We start from the raw sequence: 27,577 nt of genomic DNA on the forward strand, positions 1-27,577 counted from the left end.
ATTAAACCTTTCAGGAAATATATTTTGCAAATGACATGGCTGAACAATGAGCTATTAAGATGTAATATTGTGAAAGGATGAAAACAACTATTTTTGCGCTTGAGCGGGAGACTAAAATCTTGGCTTCAATGTGGAGCTTGACCACATCTTAGTCCTCAATGTATACACTGGAATTTAGAAGGATGAGAGGGGATCTTATTGAAACATATAAGATAATTAGGGGATTGGACACATTAGAGGCAGGAAACATGTTCCCAATGTTGGGGGAGTCCAGAACAAGGGGCCACAGTTTAAGAATAAAGGGTAGGCCATTTAGAACGGAGATGAGGAAGAACTTTTTCAGTCAGAGAGTGGTGAAGGTGTGGAATTCTCTGCCTCAGAAGGCAGTGGAGGCCAGTTCGTTGGATGCTTTCAAGAGAGAGCTGGATAGAGCTCTTAAGGATAGCGGAGTGAGGGGGTATGGGGAGAAGGCAGGAACGGGGTACTGATTGAGAGTGATCAGCCATGATCGCATTGAATGGCGGTGCTGGCTCGAAGGGCTGAATGGCCTACTCCTGCACCTATTGTCTATTGGTCATTGTCCCAAAATGGGGTGTACTGAGTCAGTAAGAATGCAATGTGCCCAGTCAGAAGAGCAGGTGTTGTGCCGTGAGCTTGCATTAACCTTCATTAACACAACAGCAAAAGGTCAGAGTGGGAGTGGGACAGCAAGAAAATGGGATGCAACCAAATAAATGCTTTATTGTCACATGTGATGAGTCACAGTGAAATTCTTTGTTTAGCATACCCAAGGTAAGCAAAGAGTCACCACATAATTTTGACAGCCACCACTGTCAAAATTACAAGCATCCCATGCCAGGTCCTCCTTTGTTACACACCCCCCTCCCCATCCCCTCCCCTAACCTCCCTATGATGGGTCCTCCTTTGTTACACCCCCCTCCTTACAGTGGTCCCCCAATGCTGGATCCTCCTTTGTTCCCAGCGGTGCATTCTCCGACTACCACGTGGCCCGTCCTCGAAAGGCAGCTTCCTCATCGACTGCCGCACCGACCTCCTCCCGAGTCCCCTCCTGACGCCTCCATGGTGCCGACCCAGGCCCCGGCCTCTGTTCACCCAGGCCTCTGTCCACCCAGGACCCAGCCTCTGTCCACCCAGGCCCCGGCCTCTGTCCACCCAGGCCTCTGTCCACCCAAGCCCCAGCCTCTGTCAAGCCGCGAGTCACTGCCAACCACCGAGGCTCCGCCACCGCGGCCTCCTGGGAGGCACCAGGCTCTCAGTTGGTAACTGAACAAGGGGGTTCTGTGAACATCATTTTGGTCGCAATGATGTAGATGGCCTGGAAAACAAATGACCACCTTTTGGTGTCTGAACTGTCAAATATAAAAGACGCAACCCAATTATCATCCACTCATGTTTTATTTTAGAGTCAAAAGGAAGGTGGTTGCCATGACAAGAAATGTGAACAGAAACAATACGAATGACATTAGTCACAAGGATGTGCACATTCGTTAAAACTGAAAAACTGTTCAGAAACTTGCAATTTTTTTACTTTCCAGCTAACTGTTCATACAGTTTTGGCACATAATTATCCCATTCAGCTTGGTAACAGGTGCCAGCCACTGGCGAACCCAAACTGTACTTCTTACGGAAATCAGCAGTTTTGAATTGCCCGCGCTTATCGCCAGACTTGTTGGTCAATCGTGGCTCATCGCACTGTAAAGGTTTAGATTGTTCATAAACCAGCCAGACATAGCGGGTTAACAGTTAATTTAATCAAAAACACCTACTGGCAACATTTAGCTATCTTCGAGAATCATAGCAGCGCAGGAGACAGCCATTGGCTGAGAGTTTAAGCTATCTCCCCCCCACTACCACTAATAGTTTAAACCCACTCGTGTAGCAGTGGCAAACCTGCCTGCCAGTATGCTGGTCCCCCGCCTGTTAAGGTGCAACCCATCCCTTTTGTACAATTCACCCTTATCCCAAAACAGATCCCAGTGGTTTAAGAATCTAAATCCCTGCCCCCCTGCATCAGCTCCTCAGCGTAAAGTATCATTGGCTTGTTGCAATAGCTCTGTAGCAGAACTTCTGGATTGCAACATCACTTCTGCCTGAACGGGATGTCCTCTTGAAGTTGTTGCAGCATTCCCGAGGCTTCCAGGGAACCGCTGGCAAGCTCATGGGTAGCAAGTAGGGCGAGCAGGCATATGGGCGAGGTAAGCCCATTCTCCTTCCCACACTCTACCAGACCAAATATGTACCATGAGCTAAGATACAATTGCAGACCAAGTAGAGAGCCATTTGCAATATTGGAAGTTAATAACTGGAAGTTTGGAATTCCATCACAATGCAGACGTTTCTCATTCCAGAAAAATATGGAAAAACAGGAATGTGGAAGTTATTAATACCTCTTGTCCTATCATGATTACTCAAACTGCCATTATTTCATGATGAGTTATTAGAAAAGTCTGGTGGCAAAGTAAACTTGGGATTACTATAACTCTTCCCAAGGTATCAGATACAAAGAAATAAGAGGACCTACTACAACACAGTGGTTGCATCGGCCATTTTCTATGGAGTAGTCTGCTGGAGCAGCAGCATCTCAGCGGCAGAAGGGAAGAGACTCGACAAGCTGGTCAGGAAGGCCAGCTCTGTCCTGGGTTGCCCTCTCGACTCATTGCAGGTGGTGGGAGAGAGGAGGATGATGGCTAACCTAAGATCGCTGCTGGACAACGACTCCCACCCCATGCAGGACACTGTCACTGCACTGAGTAGCTACTTCAGTGACAGACTCCTTCACCCCAAGTGTGTGAAGGAGAGATATAGGAGGCCCTTCCTTCCCGCTGCTGTGAGACTGCACAACCAGTACTGCTCCCAGCAGACGAGTCAACAATAACAGCTAAGAACACACAGAAAACTGATGACAATTTATGTATCTTTTATTTATAATGAATAATCTCTTGCTATCCATTTTGCTGCTGTAACACTGTAAATTTCCCCGGTGAGGGACAAATAAAGGTATATATATATATATAAATAAATAAATAGTGAGTTTATCTTTGGACGTATGGGGCAAAGGTGCAGAAGACAGTGGTAACCAATTAAAGAAACTTTAAAGAAACTGAAAACCCATAATTTTCAGTTAAATAAAGGCATTATTCATACACAGAATAATAATGCAACTTTGCGCGACAATAAAATACGTAGTATAACTTCCCACCATTGAAAGCATCTACACACCTGAAGTCCTATTCCATCCAGTTCAGGACAACTACTTACCTACAGCCATCATATCATTGAAATGACCTGCACAACCGTTCCCCAGCAATGGAATACTATAGATCATCTCCAGGGCTGGCCTCTTTCTTGTTTTTTTCCTCTCATTGCTTATGTCCGAGGTTCCCAACTGCTTTAACAGGACGTCAATAATACACAAGAAAAGTAAGGCGACCGCCTCAATGTCTACTGACCAGTGGAACTAACATCCGTGGTGATGAAGTGCTAGGACAGTTTGGTTTTGGTGCATGCCAACTCGCACCTTGCAGGGTGGAAGATGACATGCACCACAAAATTTTCTGCCAAATTCACATCTCAATTATTATGTCATTAATCAAATTCCTGTTGCCTCATTTATCCCTCATGACAGGTGTAGAGCTGGAGGTAAATTGCTGATTGCAACTTTCAGATTTCTATGTTTGTACCCTCTTGAGACTCTGGGAATTGTTCTTACTGATTTTATGGAACAGGTGCTAATACTAAGTTTTGTCATCACTCCACAAAAAGTTTCAAACTGATAATATTCCCTTAATTCTTAATTTTTGAAAAGGTAAAACACAACATTTTCAGATAAAGCATTGGTGCCTCATGTTTGGCCCTGCCAACATTTAAAACACAGTGCACTAATATTGTGCATTATATTTCAGGATTATCTCATTTATGCATTGGGTGCATTAGAAATGCACATTTGAGAGAATTGAAATTTAAATTTTCCAAACAAACCTAAAGGTTAATTGTAACCAAAATTATGTAAACATTTTGTTAATGAATCAATGTGTGCAATGAAACAGACTTACCTGTTCCTTGGGGAGGACCAGAGCCAACATAATCAGAAAGAATCTCTCCACTTTTAATATCATTTCCTTTCATATTAACTACAATGAAATGATGCCATTCCCTAATAAATAAAAACAAGATTAATTCTTGTGCAATGCACTGCATTAGGCAGATTGGAAAGTTAACTAAGAACTAGTTAAAATGGAAAATTCTAAGCATGAGTTTCAACAGTATGATCCAAAGACATGAACAAAGTTTTGTAAGGAAGCATCAAGGTCATGAATTTGGTGCTTCTATTAATGAATCCAACAGTTAAGATGACAAGATAACCCCATTCTTGAAGAGTTAGCTAGTGAAGATTGATTAATGAGAAAAATAGTTGCTGGAAAGTGTCCCATTTCAACAGACTTCAGAGCAGCACAGATTCCAAGTGCATGATCTGCATTTTTTGTACAAAGTTCACTGATACTAACACGGATGCAAATGTTCCTATTCTTGTGCTAGATACGCACTGTACTGCAAACAACAAATATTGGAACATTTATCAAAGCACATACTGAGCGTGCTAGAGTAACCCCAAGTGTAGGAGAAAACAAAGACACACCCCCAACAAAAACAACTGTAACATCCGATCCATAAACTTCATCTACAAATATGTATAATCTACTTCCAGTAATCATTTGTTTTTGATTTACACATTTAACAGTTGAATTAAATAAACTCTGTATTATACAAACAAAACATTTAGAAATAGTTTGAAAGTTTTAATGGCAAACTTTAAAAAAATAATTTAAAATTCACGAATCCAGTTCACTTCATTTAAAAAACAATTATATAAACAGGAGGGATAATATTCTTCAGGATTCATTTCATAACATCTCATCTCATATGTTAGCCCAGGGATGCTAAATAAAGGAGTTGCTGTACTTTCAGATTAATGCTGTGGTGCCTTCAAGGAATTTAGAACATCCACGGTGGTTTGTCCACTGAAGAATGTTCAAAACACAAAACCTTGAATGTGTTTAAATTATCTTCCCTTCACACTAAGAAATAGTGAAGACATGACATTTCATAAATTTCACAAAATACAGTAATACCTTGTTTAGTGCTACCCCACAATATAGTGCTGCTTCGCTACTGCGCTCTTTTATTTTGGAGCCTTATTTTCTTTTAAAAGAGACCGCAGAATGTAATGACAAAAGTGATTTGTGATTTGACCAACGTGAGAACAATGTGATAAATGTGCGGGGGAATCTAAAGCGATAATTCTGTGTGGGGTGGAATCAAAGCACCAGTCGGAGGTAGACAGGGAAGGACAAACGCTGGGTTCAGCCATATCTCGTACAAGCACAAAGACGAAAGAGAACAGGGCAAGTCTGAAAAGTGGTACGATGCCAGCGGAACAAGTGCTGGGGTAGGGTTGCGCCATGACTATTGGTCTTGTAGCACTAGAATCACTTGGGCTCTGTCCACCGCAGGAGAACAGCAAGATGTTGACAGGGAAGTTGATTCCAAACACGGGAATGTTGTGTTGTGGTATTGTCAGGTTGAATGGCTCCAAATCCCCTCTGGTGGAATGGGGGCGTTGGGTGGTGGGGGATGTGACTGACAGCCAGTTTCAGTCGGTGAAGAAGCAGGGGAGGGGCAAGCATGAGTTCTGGACATGAAGAGCAACAATCTAATGAGTTACCATTAATTGAAGGTTTTGGTTGGATGTCAAGCCATGTGTGAGCTGAAGGAGTCAATCTGGTCGTTTCATGTTTCTTTTTACACGGGAGCCGCCAATGTACATTAAATAAATCGCTAAACATCTGGTGTAAACATTGTTGAAATATCTACGGACTTACAAGCGAGTTCGCAAGAATTAGCAATAAGTGAGTTAAAAATCAGGATTGCATCTTATTCATGAGATATTATAATAACCTGGCAGAGCGCTGTTTTGTTTTGTAATCCATTTTCTAGGAACATATATTGAGTGTATTACTGTATGTACAATACTTATTTTGACTATCAAAATGAATGACTGGTTAAAATCTACTCAAAACAGGAAAGCAAGTACAATTTGTCGAGTACGAGAAATGGGGAAAGCAAAGATGTAGGTTTAAATTATCAATAGTTAAGATTGATCTTTTGTAGGCATTGGTGATTTTCTAACCCTGTTATCTTTCTGCCTTTTAAAGTTGCCTAATTATGCACATAATAAGGCAACATAATTAGGCACATGCCTCTCCATCAGGGAACATAAGACCATTAATTGACAATAGCAAGCAAATCCAGGAATTACAGATTGGACATCAACACAAAAAGGACAATAATAAATCACAGTAAATGGTCAAAGGCTGTAAAACTCGGTTGAAATTATGTTTTACATCATGAAGAATCAGGGAATGCAGAATACTTTTCAAAACATTCCAGAAGATGTCAATTTTTCTAAATATTTTTGCTAGTATGAATATTTGTCATAGATTGAGAAACGATGAGGGGGGAAAAATGTGTGCACTAATCAAATGGAAACTGGAGATGATTAATTTAACTCCTTAAGGCTGTTTTGCCACTTAGTGAGATCCCAGCATTTTTACAACCAATCTGCAACTAAAAGACATATGTTTTGTTAGCAATTTAAATTATCCTAATTTGCCAGTGACCATTTACCTACCAATAAAAGTAAAAGTGTTTGTTCATGAAAAACTAGATCTACATTTTAGAGTACAACTACCCTGTTTCAGCCACATTCAGTAAATGACAAATGCCGAGCATCATTTTAAAATTTGTCACATTTTGCCATTTTATTGAAAATTGTTTGTTCTTTTAACTGCAAATTTCACCCTCGGTCTCTTCCTTGAAGAAATAACCAGGAACGGTTGATACCAACCTAAACGTTGGCGTTTTCCTACTTGGAGCATCGGGGTCGGTCAGAACTAGAGTGTAGAGCTTGTCTGGACTGCAACCAGGCCAGTTAATGCTGACTGGACGATTCTGCACCTGCACCAGCAAATTAAATGTTTTAACATCAGTTATTTGCATCATGTCAAGTTTAAAGACTAGGAAGAGAAAATGGAATGGGTTCAAGATCAAACCAGTTAAGGGAGGAGGATCAATCTGAAGAAGGGTCTCAACCCAAAACATCGCCTGCCCGTTCCCCTCCTCCCAACTGTGGAGGTGCCAGAAGGTAGAGGTCCAGCAGAAACCTGTGACTAAAGGAGTGAAGATAGATGGCAAGTACAGGAAACCTAGGCAGGACTGGCTTGGGTCCCTAGGCTAGGCACCACATTGAGAACCAGAAACAGGCAAACTTATTAGGGACAGAAAGACAGCCAATGTCCACTGAAGGAACTCTTCACAGACCTACCCGACCACAACTCCATCATTAGCGTGAGCACAGTTTACTCCATTCTACAACAGCTCATGCAGATCAGCCTTGCCATCGTTCCAGGCCTAACAAGTCAAGATGGCCACAACACAACTAACTCCTAAGTAATCAGGCCTCAGGACCAAACAATATCCCACTGGTCACTCTTGGGGCTCATTTGCTTCTAAGAACCCATGTGCAGAACTGAAACTTAAGTCAAACGATCCTAGATAGTACCCAAGTAGTAATTAGGGTTAAAGTAAGAATCGTCATCAGAAGGTCTTTCACACCAGAGGGCGATCAATAATTTACAGAATAAATTCACACCATGAGGAAAGCAACCATTTAAGATATCATGAAATGGGAAGGGTGGGTGGCAAAGACATCAGGATCCATCTGAATGGCCTAATATCCAGCCCACCTCGCATGGTGATAACATGCGAAGGCGTTAGCTGCATATTCTGACTGCACTGATTTGATAACATTGGTGCTCCCCTCATATTAAAACAGCGAGTTCCATGGCAATTGTGGTATTCCGACCAGGGAATTGCCAAAAGAAAACGTCGCAAGGAATAAAGTTAAAAGTTGAAGTTTGAGACCCTTAGAAGGTGTGGGACAAACACATGCTGTTTCTCCTTGCGCAGATGCTGCCACCCACGCCTGCTGTGTGTTTCCATGACCTACATAGTCATACAGTGTGGAAACAGGCCCTTCGGCCCACACCGGCCAACATGTCCCAGCTACACTAGTCCCACCTGTCTGCATTTGGTCCATATCCCTCCAAACCTGTCTGACTGTTTCTCAAACGTTGGGATAGTCCCAGCCTCAACTACCTCCTCTGGCAGCTCGTTCCACACACCCACCACCCTTAGTGTGAAAAAGTTACCCCTCAGACTCCTATTTAAATCTTTTCCCATTCACCTTGAACCTATGACCTCTGGTCCTCGGTTCACCTGCTCTGGGCAGTGAACATCCTTCCCGACACCGCCAGATGTGCACCAACCAACCAACCAACCTGGTCACTCTTCATGTGACAGCTCGACAGCTTGGACATGGATCATCACACCAAACCTGCCCACATAAACATCTAAATGACCTTTTTGCAACCGGTACCCAGGCGAGCGAAACCTGCTGCGCGGGATGGGGCCCGGCTGTTGGCGGCTGTGCAGCAAGGAGACAGAGTCAGAGGGGAGAGACAGTGTGTGCATCTCCCCCATCCTGTACACCTAGCTAGGCGTTTACAACAAACCATTCAACATGGCGGGATAAAGCGACTGGCAGCATAAATACAGCAACGTTTGGAATGGACGCCGGGGTCCAGAGTTACTCCAGAGGCGGCATTGGTCTCTCATGATGTCCACGGTTGGAGTCCCCCTGTTCCCCCCCCCCCCCCCCCGGCCTGCACACGGCAGCAGGAGATGGCGCGTCAACCTCCCTCGCTGCCTGTGGCCTCCGGTAACACAGCGGCTGCCGGTTAACAGCCCAGCGGCGGTGCGGTGCGGCAGGCGCCATGATCGGCCCTGCATGAGGGGCCCTCACACTCTATCCCCGGCCTCACCCTCCACCGGCCTCACCCTCCACCTCCACCGGCCTCACCCTCACCCTCCGTCCCTGCCTAGCCCCGACCCTCTGTACCTGGGCCGGCCCGGGGTCATCAGGCGCCATGTCACGATCGGCCCTGCATGGACCCCCCTCCCTCACCCTCCCCTGCCTTGCCCCCCCCCGGCCCGGCCCCCGCTCGGTACCTGGGTGGGCATCAGCACTTTGCCCAGCACATCGATGTCCACGCCGTTGTATTTGACAGCCAGCGGCTGCGCGGGTTTCTCATCCACTTCATTCAATGCCAGAGGCCCGGTCCATGCCTTCAGGTCGACCGTCATTCTATCGCAGCGACCGTCACCCACTGCCTGGCCTGCAGCAACTGGGGGTCAGTCACACACTCCCACTGACAGACTGCTGCTGATGCTGCCTTCTTCTCCTCCTATCTCCTCCTCCTTCTCCTCCTCCTCCTCCTCCTCCTCCTCCTCCTCCTCCCCCTCCACCACCACCATCCACACAGGCTGCACTCTGCACATTCTGTCAACTCTACTCCGAATAAAAGGCAGTCATTTTAAACCGTGGGGTTTGCAAAATGCTGCTCAAGTGCACGCTGAAGTAGATACTTAGACTATCTTTCACTGGACTTTATCTTGCACTAAACCTTATTCCCTTTATGCTGTATCTGTACACTTTGGGCCACTCGATTGCAATCATGAAAAGTTTTTCTGCTCACTGGATAGCCCGCAACAATAAAGCTTTTCACTGTACAGGTGACAATAAACTAAACTGCTTCAAAAGTCTGAGGAAGGGTCTCTACCCGAAACGTCACCCATCCCCTCTATCCAGAGATGCTACCTGAGTTACGCCAGCATTTTGCGTCTATTTCAAAATGAAACTAGTTACTTTTGGAACATCAATCCAGTTTGCCCTGCACAAGTTAGGAAAATAGATAAAAGGATAACCAGTGATGGAAATAGGTTTTAGGAACTAGGGGTACTCTAAGGTCCGTGAGGCTGAGGTTGGGAAGGAAGGGGGGGGGGATTTTTTTATGTGCTGTCATACCTATGTAAGAGTACAAGAATGCATAACTTGTTTATTGTGTATTTATAATATAGTTTATTGTGTATGATATGTCATAGCTGCTTTCTGGCATCTCTCTCTCTCTCTGTTTACATTACAAAATGTTCCATAATGGTATATAATCTCCATTTTGTTCTGTCACCTCCACTTTGTTTCTGCATTCCATTTCTTCAGCACGCCTTCTGCCACTAAGAAGCCACGTCCTCACATATTCTTCGGGGTTGAACTTTGACAGAGGAGGTCCCACCAACTTAATAAATAGAAAAGTTGAGAGATGATCAGTTTGAAGTCTTGCACGTTGTGGTGATTTGCAGAAATTCATGCCACTGAAGCTTCTTTCACATTCTGCTGTTGATACCGGAATTGTATTTACAGCCGTTACCAGCTGCTGAAAATCTGCAGAAACTATCTTCCATTTAGATTTCTTGAATTCTCTGAAGGCTCCGACACAAAGCCGACCATTTAAGCCAAATTGTTCTGCCATTTCTTCTACATCATTATCCCCAAAGGTAAAAAGTGAATCTTCTGGAATATTGTTAATATCTAAATATTTCGACTTGTTAATTCACTTTTTACATTTATCATTGGAAGCTGTTGTAGATTCAAGCAGCCTGGATTTCATATTATTGACCAAACTCCTCAAAAACTGTTGTCTATGTATAGTAGGTACTTTACCAGCTCTCAAATTTATTCCATTAAATATCATCTGGCTTGTTGCTTTCTCCACTTGAGTATAATTTTTTCCTGGCTTCTCTATTTGACATTCAAGAACCTTGATAGTTCGTTTAATTTCCTCATGTGCTTTACTAAGTGTACAATTTCGATTCTGCAGTTCAAGTGACAGTTCAGACAACTCTAGCAAACTGTCCATCAACAAGCCCAAATTATTTACGAAAGCTGATGACTCTAATACTTTTTTCAGCCCCTCGTACTTTGTTCTCTCTGCACTAGATCTTGAAGCATCTCAGCATGCTTTTCCAAAATGCTCCCAAATAGCTTTATAAGACTGCCACATTGCCTTTCCAGTTCGGTAAGACGAAGCAACCCTTCTCACACTGAAAACACGACCAATTTTCAACAGTTGACAGTGAAGAGCCTCAGCACATGCAGTTAACTCATCTTGATTCTTAGGAGACCTATGATATAAGGAATACAATTTATCACAAAATATCTGAAAATAATTCAAACCTGCAACTTCATTTATAGCATCACCTACACTGAGTTCAAGCCTGTGACTGGCACAGTGCCAAACAGTTGCATTAGGGAAATCATCAAGAAATAGTTTTGCAACCCCTGCATTTCGTCCTAACATTACTGATGCACCATCAGTTACAAGTGATATCACATTTTCTTTTAGGTACTGTATTGAAAAACCACCTCTTTGTAAACAACTTAGAAGCCCATCATATATAGATTTTGCATTTTCACCGTTTCATATGTTCTAAGTCAAAATAGAATGATATAGGTTGGGAAGATTCACCAACTGCTGCTCTCAAGCAGACTACTAGAACAATTTTCCCATTAATAGCAGTAGATTCATCAATCATAATAGACATTTTAGATTGTTTTGAAATTATATTTTCCACCATTGTCTTTCGCATCTGGTTCCCTATGTGGTGAGAAACATCTGCACATGACTTACGAGAGTGCAGAACGTACCCTAAGTCGATGCCGTTTCTTTCTTGCAGTTCAATATCAGAAGACATATCTGTGTAGGGCCTACCTTTGTGTACAATATTACATACAGTTCTAAAAACTCGACCTGTTTTTGCTTCGTCCTTTTTCAGTGACATATAAACTACATTTTCGGTTGCTTTTTTTTCAGCTGTTTCAGTGATTTTTTGGCATCTGATATGAGCTTCACTATTTTTGTGCTTAAAAATCTTTTTTCTTAAACTCATTAACTGTTTTGCTTTGTCATCACTCACTCCTACTACATTAACACTGCACCACTCACGAGACAAATGAATTCCTTGTGTTCGTTCAAGTCCAAGATGACACTACATCCTAGTTTTCCGTTTTTAACAATTAGCCAGGGATATTCTTTCTTTTTGTTTAAGTACATTTGTTGTGTACAACAGTCTGGGAGATCACATTTTTCAATATCTTTTGCAATGTCTTCACATGCAGCAGCATCAGGCGAAACAGCTGCATCAGTTACATTATCATGTTCAAGTAATTTTGCCTTCTTTTCTGGCTGAGTGTTTTCATTATCATTTATTCCTTCATTAATCTGAAGACGCTGTCTATCAAAGTATCTCAGTATGCTCATTTTCACAGAGGTACACAAATCTGAAAATTATAGATATTTGATAGTGATATATAATAAAATTTGATAGTGATATATAATAAAATATTTCCGCTTGCACTATTGTTTTGCTAAATAAAACCACCCACAATAAAATATTCACCACTCACGATTTAGGCTGGAAAAAACTATTGGTACTACTTATTTAATTTTCTCCCCATCCATTCTAATTTAACTGAAATAACTGAGGCACAGCGGCAGAGAGGCACAGCGGCAAATAAAATAACATGGAATAATAAAATAACGTGACTTTACCTGAGCCCTGACAGTGAGTTTAAGAAATTCTCTCTTGAATTTTATTCAAAGGAACGCAGTGTCATTAATACATGGTCAAAACACAATTACATTTACTGAGGAATATGGATCAGTGTATTGATGACACATTGTATAACTACTACCTGTTAACTACTGGCTGTTAACAAGTGCTAACAGTGGCAGTTAACAAATCGTTTTCGTCTGAGTTGAATAAAGTGATAAACGACTCGAATCTTTCTGCAGTTCTCATTAAACCCGAGCTGGAAATTGGAAACTAGACGTCCCCCTGCATACCCCCCCATTTCCATCACTGAGGATAACACTGTAGAATAAAACACAAAGGTACTGGAGTAACTCCAGGTTGGCAGGAAAATGGTTATAGGAGCCTCAGCAAAAGTAGATTTGCCATGAAATTTTTTACATAAATGTTATTTCTTCTATACTTTTTTTTTCAGGAATAGAATATACTTTGGAAATAAAAGTGTTCCAAGCCAAGTGAAACGCGTGGATCAGAAGTGCATGTAACTCAGCGGGAAGATATGTGACAACATTATGGTGTTCATGGATATGATTATGTGCAAGACAATAGACATGGCACTCTCATTATAGGTTTGGGCCAGGAGAAAACTTGTCAAGAATATCACATTCCAATGTGATGGACAAAGTCTCCAAAATGGGCTTTTGGGGAGGGAGGGGAGGGCATCCATAATTAAATACAATGGCAGCACACACTGCGTCCAAATTAACAGGTGGGAAATGGAAAGCCTCCTTACCTAATCTGGTGTTGAGCAAGGCAGCCCTCTCTCCACTGGTGTATTTGTGGTGAGATCAGGACCTGGACCAGGCCCTTCACATGTACAATGGTTTATGCACACCGTGGGCGTGCTGGGACTGAATAACTGGTGAAGTGACTTTGGACTTGAAATCTATAATACAATGGTATTATAGCCTGTATTGATTAATGTGTGCATACCAATATGTTGCAGTACTAGTTTGCCTCACCAAGGTCAAGCTAACCTGTTGCTTTGAGGAAAAGTGACTCTCCACAGCTCAGCAGCGATCAGCAGAACCATGATAAAGTCATAGAGCCATACAGCATGGAAACAGATCCTTTGGCCCAACTTGTCCATGCGGGCAAGGATGCACCATCCAGGCTAGTGCCATTTGTCTGTGTTTGGCCCATATCCCTACAAACCTTTCGCATCCATGTACCTGTCCAAGTGCCTTTTAAATGCTGTTATAGTACCTGCCTCAATTACCTCCACTACACCTCGTTCCATATATCCACTGAATGAGAAGGCCAGGGGCAAGGATAGGTATTCTTCTGGCCTGGCTATTCTGCTATAGGAGACAACTTCACTATCATGGAGGTCGAGAGATGGCTGACAGCCATCTACTTGAGGCAGATGTAATGTAATGCAGATACACGGCTCCAACTCACCATTACAACCCATCTCTGAAAAACGAGCAGCTAGCCATCTTCCATCAGCCTCACCACTGCTACTGTTCGGTCATTCTGGCCAGTGACCTTAACAGCATGATTGCTGTAGCTGGACAATCCAACAGGGTCAATAAGAAATTGGACATCACCTGCAGAGTCTTGATTAAAGTTGTAGAGGACAACAAGTTGTGTGAGATCTTCAGCAACCCTACAAATGGAGCACTGCTGCAATAGATCTAGTCAGGTCCAGGAAGCTCAATCTCGTCCCATATAGACATCTCATTCATGTTCCCAAGCATCAGGGACCAGACATAGTCACAGAAAAAGCAAGGCCATGTTCTTTGGTAACCGGTCCAACCGATCACTCCATTTACCAACAGGTCTGTTTAACTGTTGGTTCTGGGAATTTGGTTCGGAGGATCTGGGGCAAGAACCAAAAATAGGGTGGAGGGGGGAGCCCAAGGTGAATGAGAAACTGGGAATGTGAGAGTATCCCTCAATCGCTGGAAACTACCTGGTCATCCAGTGTGAGGTGCTCAATGTGCTGGTGTGTCATTTTGGATGAATAATCAAGAACATGTTGAGTGCCACAAGGATCAGTACTGGGCACAGCTATTTGCAATCTCTATTGATGATTGGATGAAGGGATCAAAGGTGCAGTAGCCACAATTGCAGACATGTGGGTTACAAAGTTATGACGAGGTCACAAAGAGTCTACAAAAGGTTTATAGATACGTACTGGACAAGATGTCGGGTAATGGAGTGTAATGTAGAAAATGTGAGATTTGGAATGCAAAAGCAAATTATTATTTAAAGAGAGAGTCTTCAAAATGTTACAGTGCACAACGATCTGAGGGTCTCACTGCATAAAACTTTCAAGGTTTCAAGGTCTGCTTATTCCCTAGGACATTGAGGGAAGTTAGTGCAGAAATAGCAGGGGCTATGACGGAAATATTTCAAACGTCATTAGAAACGGGGATGGTGCCGGAAGATTGGCGCATTGCGCATGTTGTGCCTTTGTTTAAAAAAGGTTCTAAAAGTTAACCTAGCAATATAGACCTGTTAGTTTGACGTCTGTGGTGGGAAAATTAATGGAAAAGATACTTAGGGACAATATATATAATCACATGGATAAACAAGGCCTGATTAGAAACAGTCAACATGGATTTGTGCCTGGAAGGTCATGTTTGACTAATCTTCTTGAATTTTTTGAAGAGGTTACCAGGGAAATTGATAAGGGCAAGGCTGTGGATGTTGTCTATATGAACTTCAGTAAGGCATTTGACAAGGTTCCACATGGAAGGTTGATTAAGAAGGTTAAATCGTTGGGTATTAATAGTGAGGTTGCAAGATGGATTCAACAATGGCTGAATGGGAGATACCAGAGGGTAATGGTTGACAACTGTATGTCAGGTTGGAGGCCAGTGTCTAGTGGAGTATCCCAAGGATCTGTGTTGGGTCCACTGTTGTTTGTCATTTACATTAATGATCTGGATGATGGTGTGGCAAATTGGATTAGTAAGTATGCAGATGATACTAAGATAGGTGGTGTAGTTAATAATGAAGTAGATTTTCAAAGCCTACAGAGAGACTTGGGCCTTTTGGAAGGGTGGGCTGAAAGATGGCAGATGGAGTTTAATGCTGATAAGTGTGAGGTGCTGCATTTTGGTAGGACAAATCAAAATAGGACGTACAGGGTAAATGGTAGGGAATTGAGGAATGCAGTGGAACAGAGGGATCTGGGAATAACTGTGCATTGTTCCCTGAAGGTGGAATCTCATGTGGATAGGGTGGTGAAGAAGGCGTTTGGTATGCTTGCCTTTATAAATCAGAGCATCGAATATAGAAGTTGGGATGTAATGTTGAAATTGTACAGGGCATTGGTGAGGCCGAATCTGGAGTATGGTGTGCAGTTCTGGTCGCCAAATTATAGGAAGGATGTCGACAAAATGGAGAGGGTACAGAGGAGATTTACTAGAATGTTGCCTGGGTTTCAGCACTTAAGCTACAGAGAGAGGTTGAACAGGTTGGGTCTTTATTCTTTGGAGCGTAGAAGGTTGAGGGGGGACTTGATAGAGGTTTTTTACATTTTAAGAGGGACGGACAGTTGACGTGGGTAGGCTTTTCCCTTTGAGAGTGGGGAAGATTCCAACAAGGGGACATAACTTCAGAATTAAGGGACAAAAGTTTAGGGGTAACATGAGGGGTAACTTCTTTACTCAGAGGGTGGTGGCTGTGTGGAATGAGATTCCGGTGGAAGTGGTGGAGGCAGGCTCGATTTTATTATTTAAGAGTAAATTGGATAGGTATATAGATGGGAGGGGATTGGAGGGTTATGGTCTGAGAGCAGGTAGATGAGACTAGGTCAGAGAAAGTGGTCGGCGTGGACTGGTAGGGCCGAACGGGCCTGTTTCCGTGCTGTAATTGTTCTATGGTTCTATGGTCTTATGAATCAATTAAGGTACAGTGAAATTCGAATTACCATACAGCCATATTTTTTAAAAAGCAACAAGACACACAACTACATAAAAGTTAACATAAACATCCACCACAGTGGACTCCCCACATTCCTCACTGTGATGGAAGGCAATCAACTTCCTCTTTATTCTCTCGCAGTCGGGGCAGTTGAATCATCTGCAGTTGGGGCGATTGAAGCTCCCGCAGCCGGAGGTCGAAGCCCCCACGTCGGGGCAATCGAAGGTGTCGCGATCAGGGCGGTCGAACCTCCCTCGATCGGGGGTGGTTGAAGCTCCTGCGGCTTGGAGTTCCCAAAGTCGTTCTCTAACCAATTTCAAATGTTGCCATCCGGGTACAGCAAGTAATGTCCTTTCTGGCAAGTGGTATGGAATGTAATGGTGGAGAAGATTGAATCCATCTTTTAACGGTGCTTATCAGATTGTACCCGCAGTGTTGCATACAGCTTAGAACTGTTCACAGACCCTTCAAAGTGCAGCCTTTTGGCTGCTTCTGATACCCTGTGATATCTTGTGCTCAAGACCATGAGCTATCACAGGGATCTATCAGGCCTGTTCCATACACTGAGGTGGATTCCTCTGGGAGACCCAGCATTATTCTACTTCCCATCTTCTGTAAGTGGATGCATGAAACCTTCCAACCTGCTGAAGACTCAGGTCGAAGACAGATGCTTCTTTGTCGAGCTGTCAGGAAAGAAAAGTCGCAGGTGCAGGCAGAAAAACGGCCTCCCTCAAGGAAGTGTCCTGGCACCCACCTTGTTCAATATCTATGTTAATCACCAGCCTATCCATCCCAACACCAGGAGTTTCATTTATGAAGATGACCTGTGTATTGCAACCCAAAGTGCTAACTTTGTTGAGGCAGAAGCTACTCTGTGTGAGGCTTTAGTCAACATATCCGCATACTACAAAGAGACTCACCTAAGAGCCAATCCATCTAAAACCCAAGTCTGTGCTTTCCACTTGAAGAACAAGTAAGCAAATCAAAGGTTGAAGATCATATGGAATGGAGTCAGATTGGAGCACTGTGATAGCCCAGTCTATCTTGGTGTGACTCTTGATCGATCTCTGACCTACAAAGCACATATCACCAAGCTTAAAGGAAAAGTCAGTTCCAGAAATGCTCTTCTTAGCAAGCTGAGTACCTCAAAATGGGGAGCAAATTCTAAAACCATTCGATCAGCAGCTCCGACTCTCTGCTTCTCCACTGCCGGGTATGCCCGCGCAGTATGGGAGCGCTCAGCTCATGCAAGGAAGATTGATCCTGTGCTAAACACAAGCTGTCACTGCATCAGTGGATGCATGAAACCTACCAAGACTGACACCATCTACCTACTCTCTGGCATTGCACCTCCTGGAATCAGAAGAGCTGTAGCCAGTCAAAAAGAATGTCTCAGACAATCAGAGGATGACCACCATTTGCTACCTCGCCGTTTGAAATCACGAAGAGTTTTCCTCTCTTCTGTCCATCCCCTGGACTGCAGTGCATCATCCAGAGGGCTCAAACTCTGGGAAGAGAGACTCGAGAAATATCCGGAAGACACTCACATGGCAATTGATCCCTCTGAGAAACTCCCACCAGGTTCCCACCAACCGTGGATAACCTGGCGCAGTCTCAACAGACTGCGGACAGGCATGGGGAGGAGCAAATTGAACATGCTGAAGTGGGGATATACTGAAGATGTGGCAGACTGAGTGCGGACGGGGCCTCCAGACTATGGAACATCTCCTGAGCTGTGACATGCTGCATGACATATGTACTGTAAAGGATCTTGCAGAGGTCAATGACGTGGCACTAAAATTTGCTCGCTATTGGCAAACAGTTGTGTGATGACACGAATAAATAAATCTTCTGTAATCCACCCTTTCATTGAACATAGAAAATAGGTGCAGGAGGAGGCCATTCAGCCCTTCAAGGCAGCACCGCCATTCATTGTGATCATGGCTGATCATCCACAATCAGTAACCCGTGCCCAACTTCTCCCCATATCTCTTGATTCCACTAGCCCCTAGAGCTGTAAATAACTCTCTCTTAAATTCATCCAGTGATTTGGCCTCCACTGCCCTCTGTGGCAGAGAATTCCACAAATTCACAACTCTCTGGGTGAAAAAGTTCCTTCTCACCTCCGTTTTAAATGGTCTCCCTTTTATTCTAAGACTGTGGCCCCTGGTTCTGGACTCCCCCAACATTGGGAACATTTTTCCTGCATCTAGGTTGTCCAGTCCTTTTATAATTTTATATGTCTCTATAAGATTCCCTCTCATCCTTCTAAACTCCAGTGACTACAAGCCTAGTCTTTTCAATCTTTCCTCATATGAGAGTCCCGCCATCCCAGGGATCAATCTTGTGAACCTACGCTGCACTGCCTCAATTACAAGGACGTCCTTCCTCAAATTAGGAGACCAAAACTGTACACAATACTCCAGATGTGGTCTTACCAGGGTCCTATACAACTGCAGAAGAACCTCTTTACTCCTATCCTGAAATCCTCTTGTTATGAAGGCCAACATGCCATTAGCTTTCTTCACTGCCTGCTGTACCTGCACACCAACTTTCAGTGACTGGTGTACAAGGACACCCAGGTCTCGCTGCACTTCCCCCTTACCTAACCTAACACCATTGAGATAATAATCTGCCTCCTTATTTTTGCCGCTAAAGTGGATAACCTCACATTTATCTACATTATACTGCATCTGCCATGCTTCTGCCCGCTCACTCAACCCGTTTTGTTACCTTCTGTTGTCCTTTGAAAGTTTCCCAATCCTCTGGCTTCTGGCTACTCTTTGCTGTGTTATACATCTTTTCGTTTAGTTTTATTCCATCCCTAACTTCCCTAGTCAGCCACGGTTGCCTCCTAGAATCTTTCTTCCTCTTTGGAATGAAATGATCCTGCATCTTCCGGATTATGCCCAGAAATTCCTGCCATTGCTGTTCCACCATCATTCCTGCTAGGACTGCTAAGATCCAGTCGACCTTGGCCAGCACCTCTCTCATGCCTTCATAGTTCCCTTTGTTCAACTTCAACACTGACACTTCCGATTTAACCTTCTCCCTCTCATATTGCAGATTAAAACTAATCATATTATGATCACTACCTCCAAGTGGCTCCTTTACCTTGAGCATAGAACACTACAGCACAGGAACAGGCCCTTCAGCCCACAATGTCTGTCTCGATCACAATGCCAGTCTAAACCAGCCCCAAATGCCTGCACAAGCTCCATATATATTTTTTGATAAATTATATTTATAGAGTCTGTTAGCCATTAACCTCTCAGGATTCACTATACGATCATTGAAGTGATGGGCTGCTGTCTGTGTGGAGTTTGCATGTTCTCTCTGTGACTGCATAGGAATCCTCTGGGTGTCCTTATGTCCTCCCACATCCCAAAGACATGCGGACTTGCAAATATTAATAATGTTTCTGTATTGGTTTTGGTTGCAGAGCCCAAATGATGTAAAAATACTTTCATTAATACGTTAATTAAAGGAAGAGTCAGACATCAGTTGGGTATAATTAAGTTTTGCATGATTGCAGTTTATTGATTATATAAAGTGTATCTTAGAATGTGTTCGTGAAATTAATCCCAACAATTTCTGCATTGGCAGTTTATTGAACAAACAAAAACATTAATTTGTTAATGTCATGATGTCAATAAAGCTTTGCAAATAGCCTAGAAACCAGTATTTATTACTTATCGAGCTGTGATTAACTATGTAAATTTACCATGTATAAAATGCAAAACTAGATATAAAACCAAGTGCAGCATTTTTGATCAGAAATTGCAAAAGCTCCAGAACCATTTAAAAATATTGTAAATTACAATGCAATGAACAACTTGGTCACAATGTCAGGCCACAAACATTGTACAGAAAAACCCAGAAAAACTGAAGCACTAACGACATGAAGCCAATAACACCAGTGGATTATACAGCTCTATTATATGTCATTCATTCATTATAGCTCAGACCAATAAGGTGTACTGTCTAACATGCAACCCTGTTGTTAGTCAAAATTCACTGGGGCTTGAAATCTCCTTATGTCCAGGAGCATCATTTGGTGTAACTTAGTATGAGTAAGCAGTTTTTTTTTCACGTAGATGGCACCCTTTGAAAGTACTGTATTGTGGACACTTTGTAAACAGGCAGCGGAAACACGGTGGAGAAGTTTAAGGTTTACAGTTTAAAAAGTTAAAGGAGGATGTCAGAGCATTGAACAGGACAGAATATGCCAGGAAAGGAAGACCTGATTGAAATAAGTGAAAGCTACATTTAAAGTGGACATCAGAGAAACCTACTTATTCAGATGCGCAAACGTACAATATTCTGTGAAGGACTTGAGAGCCAAAGGCAATGCAGATGAGAGGGTGAGTGGGGTGTTGAAAATGGACTGATTCACCTTCTTCATCCTAATCTTAAGCTTTGATAAATATTACTTGACGTTATCACAAAGCTTCACTGGAAAATCCTTACAATGTATATACTGACCTCATTACGTAGTAAAAGAATATACAGGACCTCCCTAGCCTATGTACAACCCGTACATCCTAGAGTTTTCGGGGGACCTGCGGGATGGATTTGCCAGCTGCTACAGGGCTGAAGGCATCTTCTGCCATGTGGGAACTTAGTTTGTGGCTGCATTTCTGACTTGCGAACAGTTTAGGTTAGGAAACATTCACAGGAGTGGAGCCCTGTTATTACCTGGGAACTACCTGTACCCGGAAGAAATTGTAATTAATTTATTAGCCAAGTATGTAAACATACAAGGAATTTGATTTGCCAACAGTCATACAAAAAAGCAACAAGATACATAACCACATAAAGACTAAGCATAGACTTAAACAGCCAGCACAGCGACGTGTGGGAATCCCCAGGGTACACAGCATAAGCAGAGACCCACAGCCATCAGTCCAATGTCCGGGCCACACACACGCTCCTTCACCGTGATGTGACCAGAGTTGTACCGACCGCTGTCACTCTCTCTGCAGTCCCTGTCCGCCCGAACAGTCAGAAAGCTGTTCGCACTCGCTGATCATTCACAATCAGTACCCCGTTCCTGCCTTCTCCCCATACCCCCTAGGACAGGTTTGGAGGGATGTGGACCAAACGCAGGCAGGTGGGATTAGTGCAGATGGGACGTGTTGGCCGGTTTGGGCAAGTTGGGCCGAAGGACTTGTTTCCACACTAAGTCTATGACTCAACCTTTTGCCCCCACAGATGCTGATTGACCCACCGTATTCTTCCAGCAGTTTATTTTTTACTCTGTTCCATCTATGTCATGGACAGAAATTACCAGGTGGCGAGTGGAAAAGGTTTAAAGATGTGCGCAAAGTATCCTTTAAGAAATGCACTATCTTCACTGACTCCTGGGAATCTCTGGACTCTGTTTATTGAAAGTAGAGAAGGTGCTTTAAGTAAGGTACGCAGAGCGTCAAACAATGCATCAGGTGGTGCAGGTGGTGGGAGAGAGGAGGATGATGGCAAAGCTTACAGCGCTGCTGGACAACGACTCCCACCCCATGCAGGACACTGTCACTGCACTGAGTAGCTCCTTCAGTGACAGACTCCTTCACCCCAAGTGCACGAAGGAGAGATATAGGAGGTCCTTCCTTCCCGCTGCTGTGAGACTGCACAACCAGCACTGCTCCCAGCAGACGAGTCAACAATAACAGCTAAGGACACACAGAATTTATGATGACAATTTATGAATCTTTTATTTATTTATAATGAATGATCTCTTGCTCTCTTGCTATCCACTTTGCTGCTGTAACACTGTAAATTTCCCCGGTGTGGGACGAATAAAGGAATTTATTATTATCATTAAGGAATATATTATTATTATTATTATTATTACTAGGAGCACACGAACATCCTGTGTATTCGATAGAAAAGTCAACTGATTTTTCTATCGAAAAGTCAATGGCCAACGGCATTGGCCATTGCCTGTCCAATCTGTGGAAGGGTCTGCTCAATCAAAGAGTGTTTTTAAAACCATAGAAATATAGAAAGTAAGTGCAGGAGTAGGCTATTCGGCCCTTTGAGCCAGCACTGCCATTCAATATGATCATGGCTGATCATCCAGATTCAGTACCCCGTTCCTGCTTTTTCCCCATATCCCTTAATTCCGTTAGCCCTAAGAGCTAAATCTCTCTCTCTCTCGAAAACATCCAGTGAATTGGCCTCCACTGCTTTCTGTGGCAGAGAATTCCACAGATTCCCAACTCTCTGGTGAAAAAGGTTTCCCTCATCTCAGTCCTAAATGGCCTACCCTTTATTCTTAAACTGTGACCCCTGATTCTGGACTCCCCCAAGACGGGGAACATTTTTCTTGCATCTAGCCTGATAAAATCCCTTAAGAATTTTGTATGTTTCTATAAGATCCCCTCTCATCCTTCTAAATTCCAGTGAATACAAGCCCAGTATAAAACTTTGTTACCCCCGAAAAAACAATAAGGATGTGCTGCTCTGCAACAGCTACTGCTTGAGGAGATTAATTCAAGGAATGGCTAAATAAAAGACGAATAGAGGATGATGCAGATAGAAATAGGTGAGGTAAAATGGGAGGATGTCTAGATTGAGCTATTGATAATGCCATGTAGAAATACACCATTATGTTGCACCAACAAACTTCCGGACCAAGGATTTCCATATTGCCACATGTTAGGGAATTTGACACAACAATTTCATTCTTGTAACATAATCAGAGAATAATAACATTTCATATCTTCAAAGTATGCAAACACCAGGGCTACACTTGCACAAACAGAAAGTTAGCATTTTTGTTTTCTGTTAAATCTCTTGCCGCCTTTCAGGAGAAAAACAAAGCCATTAATGTACTATATATGTTACTTGTTTTTAAAAAAACAGAAGCTAACCCCTGCAGACCTATAAAATATACATTTACGGCAAAAAGGTCCTGGTGTTTTACAATGAGCCCCGTATATGCTGAATGCCATTTTATAAAATGATTATTGTTTTTACGTCATGCAACAATTTTCTTGTCATAGCACAGATTGTTTGCTTGCTGCAGACACTGCAATTAATCTAAAAGAAGCACATAGCAAAAAATTGACCCAACAATAATCACCCCAGGTAGCAAATTACAGAGTACTCTCCTTTGTGTAAAAATATTGCAAGCTATGTTTCATAAAAGAAAATAATTAAGTAGCTCTGTTGTAATCACTCTGTCAAGGCCATGGCATGTGTCATTGTCGTGAGAATCTTGCCATCAAGCACTGAACACACTGAAAGACAAGAAGAAAATGGAGAATTAGTCAGACTGCATAGAAGGGAATCTACAGATTTTGGTATGACTGACTAAAGTAGATGGAATTGTACTGGCCGTGGTCAATAAATCTATTGGTAAACCCTGACGTTCGGGCTATTTGTTCACAAGTTCATAGGTGATAGTGATAGCAGAATTAGACCATTCGGCCCATCAAGTCCACTCGGCCATTCAATCATGGCTGATCTGTCTTTCCCTCTTAACCCCATTCTTCTGCCGTCTCCCTTTAACCCCTGATATTTGAAGTAAGTTCCAGATATGTTGAGAGTCAAGTGGTAGAAGCAACGAGCAAAGATATCTCATACAGCTTCCCAATTGGATTTTCTATCTTGTCTTCCCATCCTATAGTTTTGATTGAATTGATTGAAAGCATAGAAACACCAAACATTTATATAAATATTTTATATAAATATAAAAAAAACATAATTTGTAAAAATTTACTTATTCGTATTTATTTTTACTTATATTACACCTGTTCATCGTTGGGTTAATACCACAGTTACAGTAGTCAATTCATAGGTGGAACAAGAGGTAAGGTATATGATGAGTGATACCCTTGTTTAGGTATTTGTGAATTATTACTACCAATGAGGAAGCAGTTATTAACCATGTTCATAACAGATATGAAAAGAAGAGAATATAAGTGAAAACAGGTGTAACCGAATATGTATCTCCTTCATGTTGTATGTATTCTGTACTATGTGTGTTGAATAAATTAAAAAATTGAGAGAGAAAAAAAGAAACACCCCCTTTGGCCCAGCGAGTTGATGCCAGCCATTCATCACCGTCCACAGTAGTTGCATGCACGTTCTATGACATCCTACTTTTGTATTCAATCCCTGCAGACTAGGGTCGATTTTACAGACGCCGATTCACCTACAAACTTGCACGTCTTTGAGTTGTAGGAGGGAACCGGAGCACCTGTAGGAAAACCACGCGGACACCGGGAGAACGTGCAAACTCCAAACTGACAGCATCTGAGACCAAGATCAAACCTGGGACTCTGGCACAGAGGCAGCAGCTCGACCAGCTCTGCCTCTGTGCAGCCTGATCCATGTGCCTCCTCTCCAAGTGTGGAAACACTTGCCTAAACATCATAGGAGTTAATTGGCTGGGTAAATGTAAAAAAATTGTCCCAAGTGGGTGTAGGATAGTGTTAATGTATGGGGATCGCTGGGCGGCACGGACTTGGTGGGCCGAAAAGGCCTGTTTCTGGCTGTATATATATGATGATGATGATGATGATGATGATGATTAGGGACCCCATGAATTTCAATGAGGAATTCTAATCCTGTGATTTGGAGGCAAAAGGGAAGACTAATTACTTGCTTTAGTTTAATGCTTTAACTAAATGCTTTAGTTTAATGTTTTGAATAACTTTTAAAATGTTTATGTTCTTAATTAACTTCGCCTTTTTTTTGTTTGAACTGTTTTTTAAATTTAATTATTTACAATTTAAAAAAATAATTTTGAAATTTTTCTGAATGCCAATTTTCCAAGTCCTTTGCACTTGTGTGGCCATTAAACTGATGAAGGTGAATTGGCCATTAAACAGATAATTTCATGAAGTCTAACAGTTTGGGATAAATTTTCATTTGGATAAGCATTGGGTGTTCACGGTTGCGCAGCGGTAGAGTTGCTGCCTTACAGCGAATGCAGCGCCGGAGACCTGGGTTCCATCCTGACTACGGGTGCTGTCTGTACGGAGTTTGTACGTTCTCCCTGTGACCTACGAGGGTTTCTCCGAGATCTTCGGCTTCCTTCCACACTGCCCACATAGCTGCGGCTTGCCTGCAGTCCGTTTGTCTTTTGTGTTTTTTGTTCTTTTTGTCTTAATTGTAGTTTAAATATGATGTAGTGTTTGCGGTTGTGTGTTATGTGGGGGGGGGGGGTGGGAACTGTAACATTGTCTCTCCCGAGCGGAGACCCGACCTTTGTTTTCTGTGTCGTGTCTCCGTCCCGCTGCGGCCTACCATCGGCCATGCACCTGGAGTTGGCGGGCTCCGGCTGGGACCACCCGGGCTCTGGTTTGCAGAGCCCGCGGCCCGGACTCACCACCTGCGGCGCTGGCTGCCTTTGGAGGCTGCGGGAGCGGCTGCGACTCGTCTCCGGAGGCTTCGGCGCGGTCTGCCTGGACATCGGAAGCCCACAGGCCCCTGGGTGGGGGCTGACATCGGGAGCTCCGGCAGCGGCAGCGACAGCGTCTTCGCCCACCCCGAATCGCGGGGCTCGGGTCGGCCCGCCGCGGACCATTCACCGTCCGGCGCGGCCTGAAATAGGCCGCGGGATTTTCTCCGCCCGGCGGGGGCTTCAATGTCGGGAGCCCCGACCGCCCCGATGTGGCAACTCCAACAGCCTGACCGCGGGAGAAGACGGCCGGGAAGAGAAAGGACATTCTGGCCTTCCATCACAGTGAGGAGGTGACTGGAGGAGACTCACTGTGATTGATGTTTCTTTTGTTTGGTTTATGATTGTATGTGTATTGCATATTTTTATTGCTTATTTTTATTGGTCTTACTGTTGAACTGCGGGTAATTTTTCATTTCACTGCACATTTATGTGTATGGGACAAATAAATTGACTATTGACTATTGATTGACTTCAAAGACATACAGGTTTGTAGGTTAATTGGCTTGGTAAATGTTTTAAAAAATTGTCCCTAGTGGGTGTAGGATAGTGTTAATGTGCAGGGATTGCTGGTCGGCGTGGACCCGGTGGGCCGAAGGGCCTGTTTCTGCACTGAATTTCGAAACTAAACTAAAAGCAAGCACAAAATTTCTGCTCTTCATTGGATAGCACCATGAACAATGGAGAACAGAGTCACATCACACCACACACATGATTAGGCAATAATTTCATGGCTGTATAACAAGCAGCCACATACCAGGAATAAACCCACAAAGCACTATTCTGGCATTACATCTTGGTTTAATGACCAAGATCATTCATGCATCTAATGATCGACTTTGGACTCACTCTCTTCCCAAATTCAACTGTCAGGTTTCAGCATGTTGCTGTTGGTCAAAAGTTCCAGGATCGAGATGAGAAGGAATTTCTTCAACCAGAGGGTGGTAAATCTTTGGAATTCTTTACCGAAAACAGTTGTGGATGTAATATTTGGTGAGTATATTCAGAGCACAAATCAGTAGATTTTTGTAAGTGAATCGAAGGATATGGGATTAGAATAAGATTGTATGCAATGGTAAGGATCAGCCACGATAGAGTCGTAGGGTCATGGAGTCATACAGAATGGAAACAGGCTCATATAGTCCACGCCGACCAAGATGCCCATGCCTCACTCGGTAGGCATTTTGGTATTTTAAGAATATGAACAAAATGAATCTTTGCTTCAATTTGAATCCAGGGTTAGAATGTTTCAATAAATTCATTGTGGAATCAAGTTGTATGGGGAGAAGGCAGGCACGGGTTACTGATTGTGGATGATCAGCCATGATCACAATGAATGGCGGTGCTGGCTCGAAGATCCAAATGGCCTCCTCCTGCACCTATTTTCAATGTTTCTATTTTTCTATTGCAGACGTTATAAACAATTCTTTGAACAAGTCAACTTACCAACACTGTAATTTCAGTAGTTTAGTTACATTTTTATGTTAACTTACTCATCCAAGTCTTTCTTGCTCTCTTCAATAAAAGCAATCGATTCTGATCGATGACGGTTTGTAACTTCATGCGTACGAAGCGTGACACCAAATATGTCCTCGTGATAGCGGTGTTCTTCCTGTGGTATTAAACAAGGCACAGGTAAACCGTATTGCCAGCCAAGATTGCTGCCCT

General features: G+C 43.1%; 2 protein-coding genes across 2 annotated transcripts in view; both read right to left on the reverse strand.

Moving 5' to 3' along the window:
* Window positions 1-1,545: 1,545 nt before the first annotated feature.
* Window positions 1,546-9,374, reverse strand: LOC144605740 (phosphatidylethanolamine-binding protein 1-like). Its single transcript, XM_078421256.1, is given in 4 exon segments — window positions 1,546-1,783; window positions 4,070-4,174; window positions 6,926-7,035; window positions 9,148-9,374. Coding segments are annotated over 4 exon segments (588 nt in total). The 5' UTR covers window positions 9,283-9,374.
* Window positions 9,375-20,063: 10,689 nt separating this feature from the next.
* The window catches only part of nos1 (nitric oxide synthase 1 (neuronal)), a 62,782-nt gene continuing 55,268 nt past the window's right edge, over window positions 20,064-27,577 (reverse strand). Inside the window, exons 26-27 of the mRNA XM_078421759.1 lie at window positions 27,403-27,521; window positions 20,064-23,741 (exon numbers count right to left, since the gene is read on the reverse strand). Of these exons, the coding sequence (XP_078277885.1) occupies window positions 23,726-23,741; window positions 27,403-27,521 (135 nt within the window). The 3' untranslated portion in view covers window positions 20,064-23,725. The remainder of the gene's footprint in view (window positions 23,742-27,402; window positions 27,522-27,577) is intronic.

The sequence above is a fragment of the Rhinoraja longicauda genome, chromosome 25, assembly GCF_053455715.1.
Source record: "Rhinoraja longicauda isolate Sanriku21f chromosome 25, sRhiLon1.1, whole genome shotgun sequence".
Lineage (NCBI taxonomy): Eukaryota > Metazoa > Chordata > Chondrichthyes > Rajiformes > Arhynchobatidae > Rhinoraja > Rhinoraja longicauda.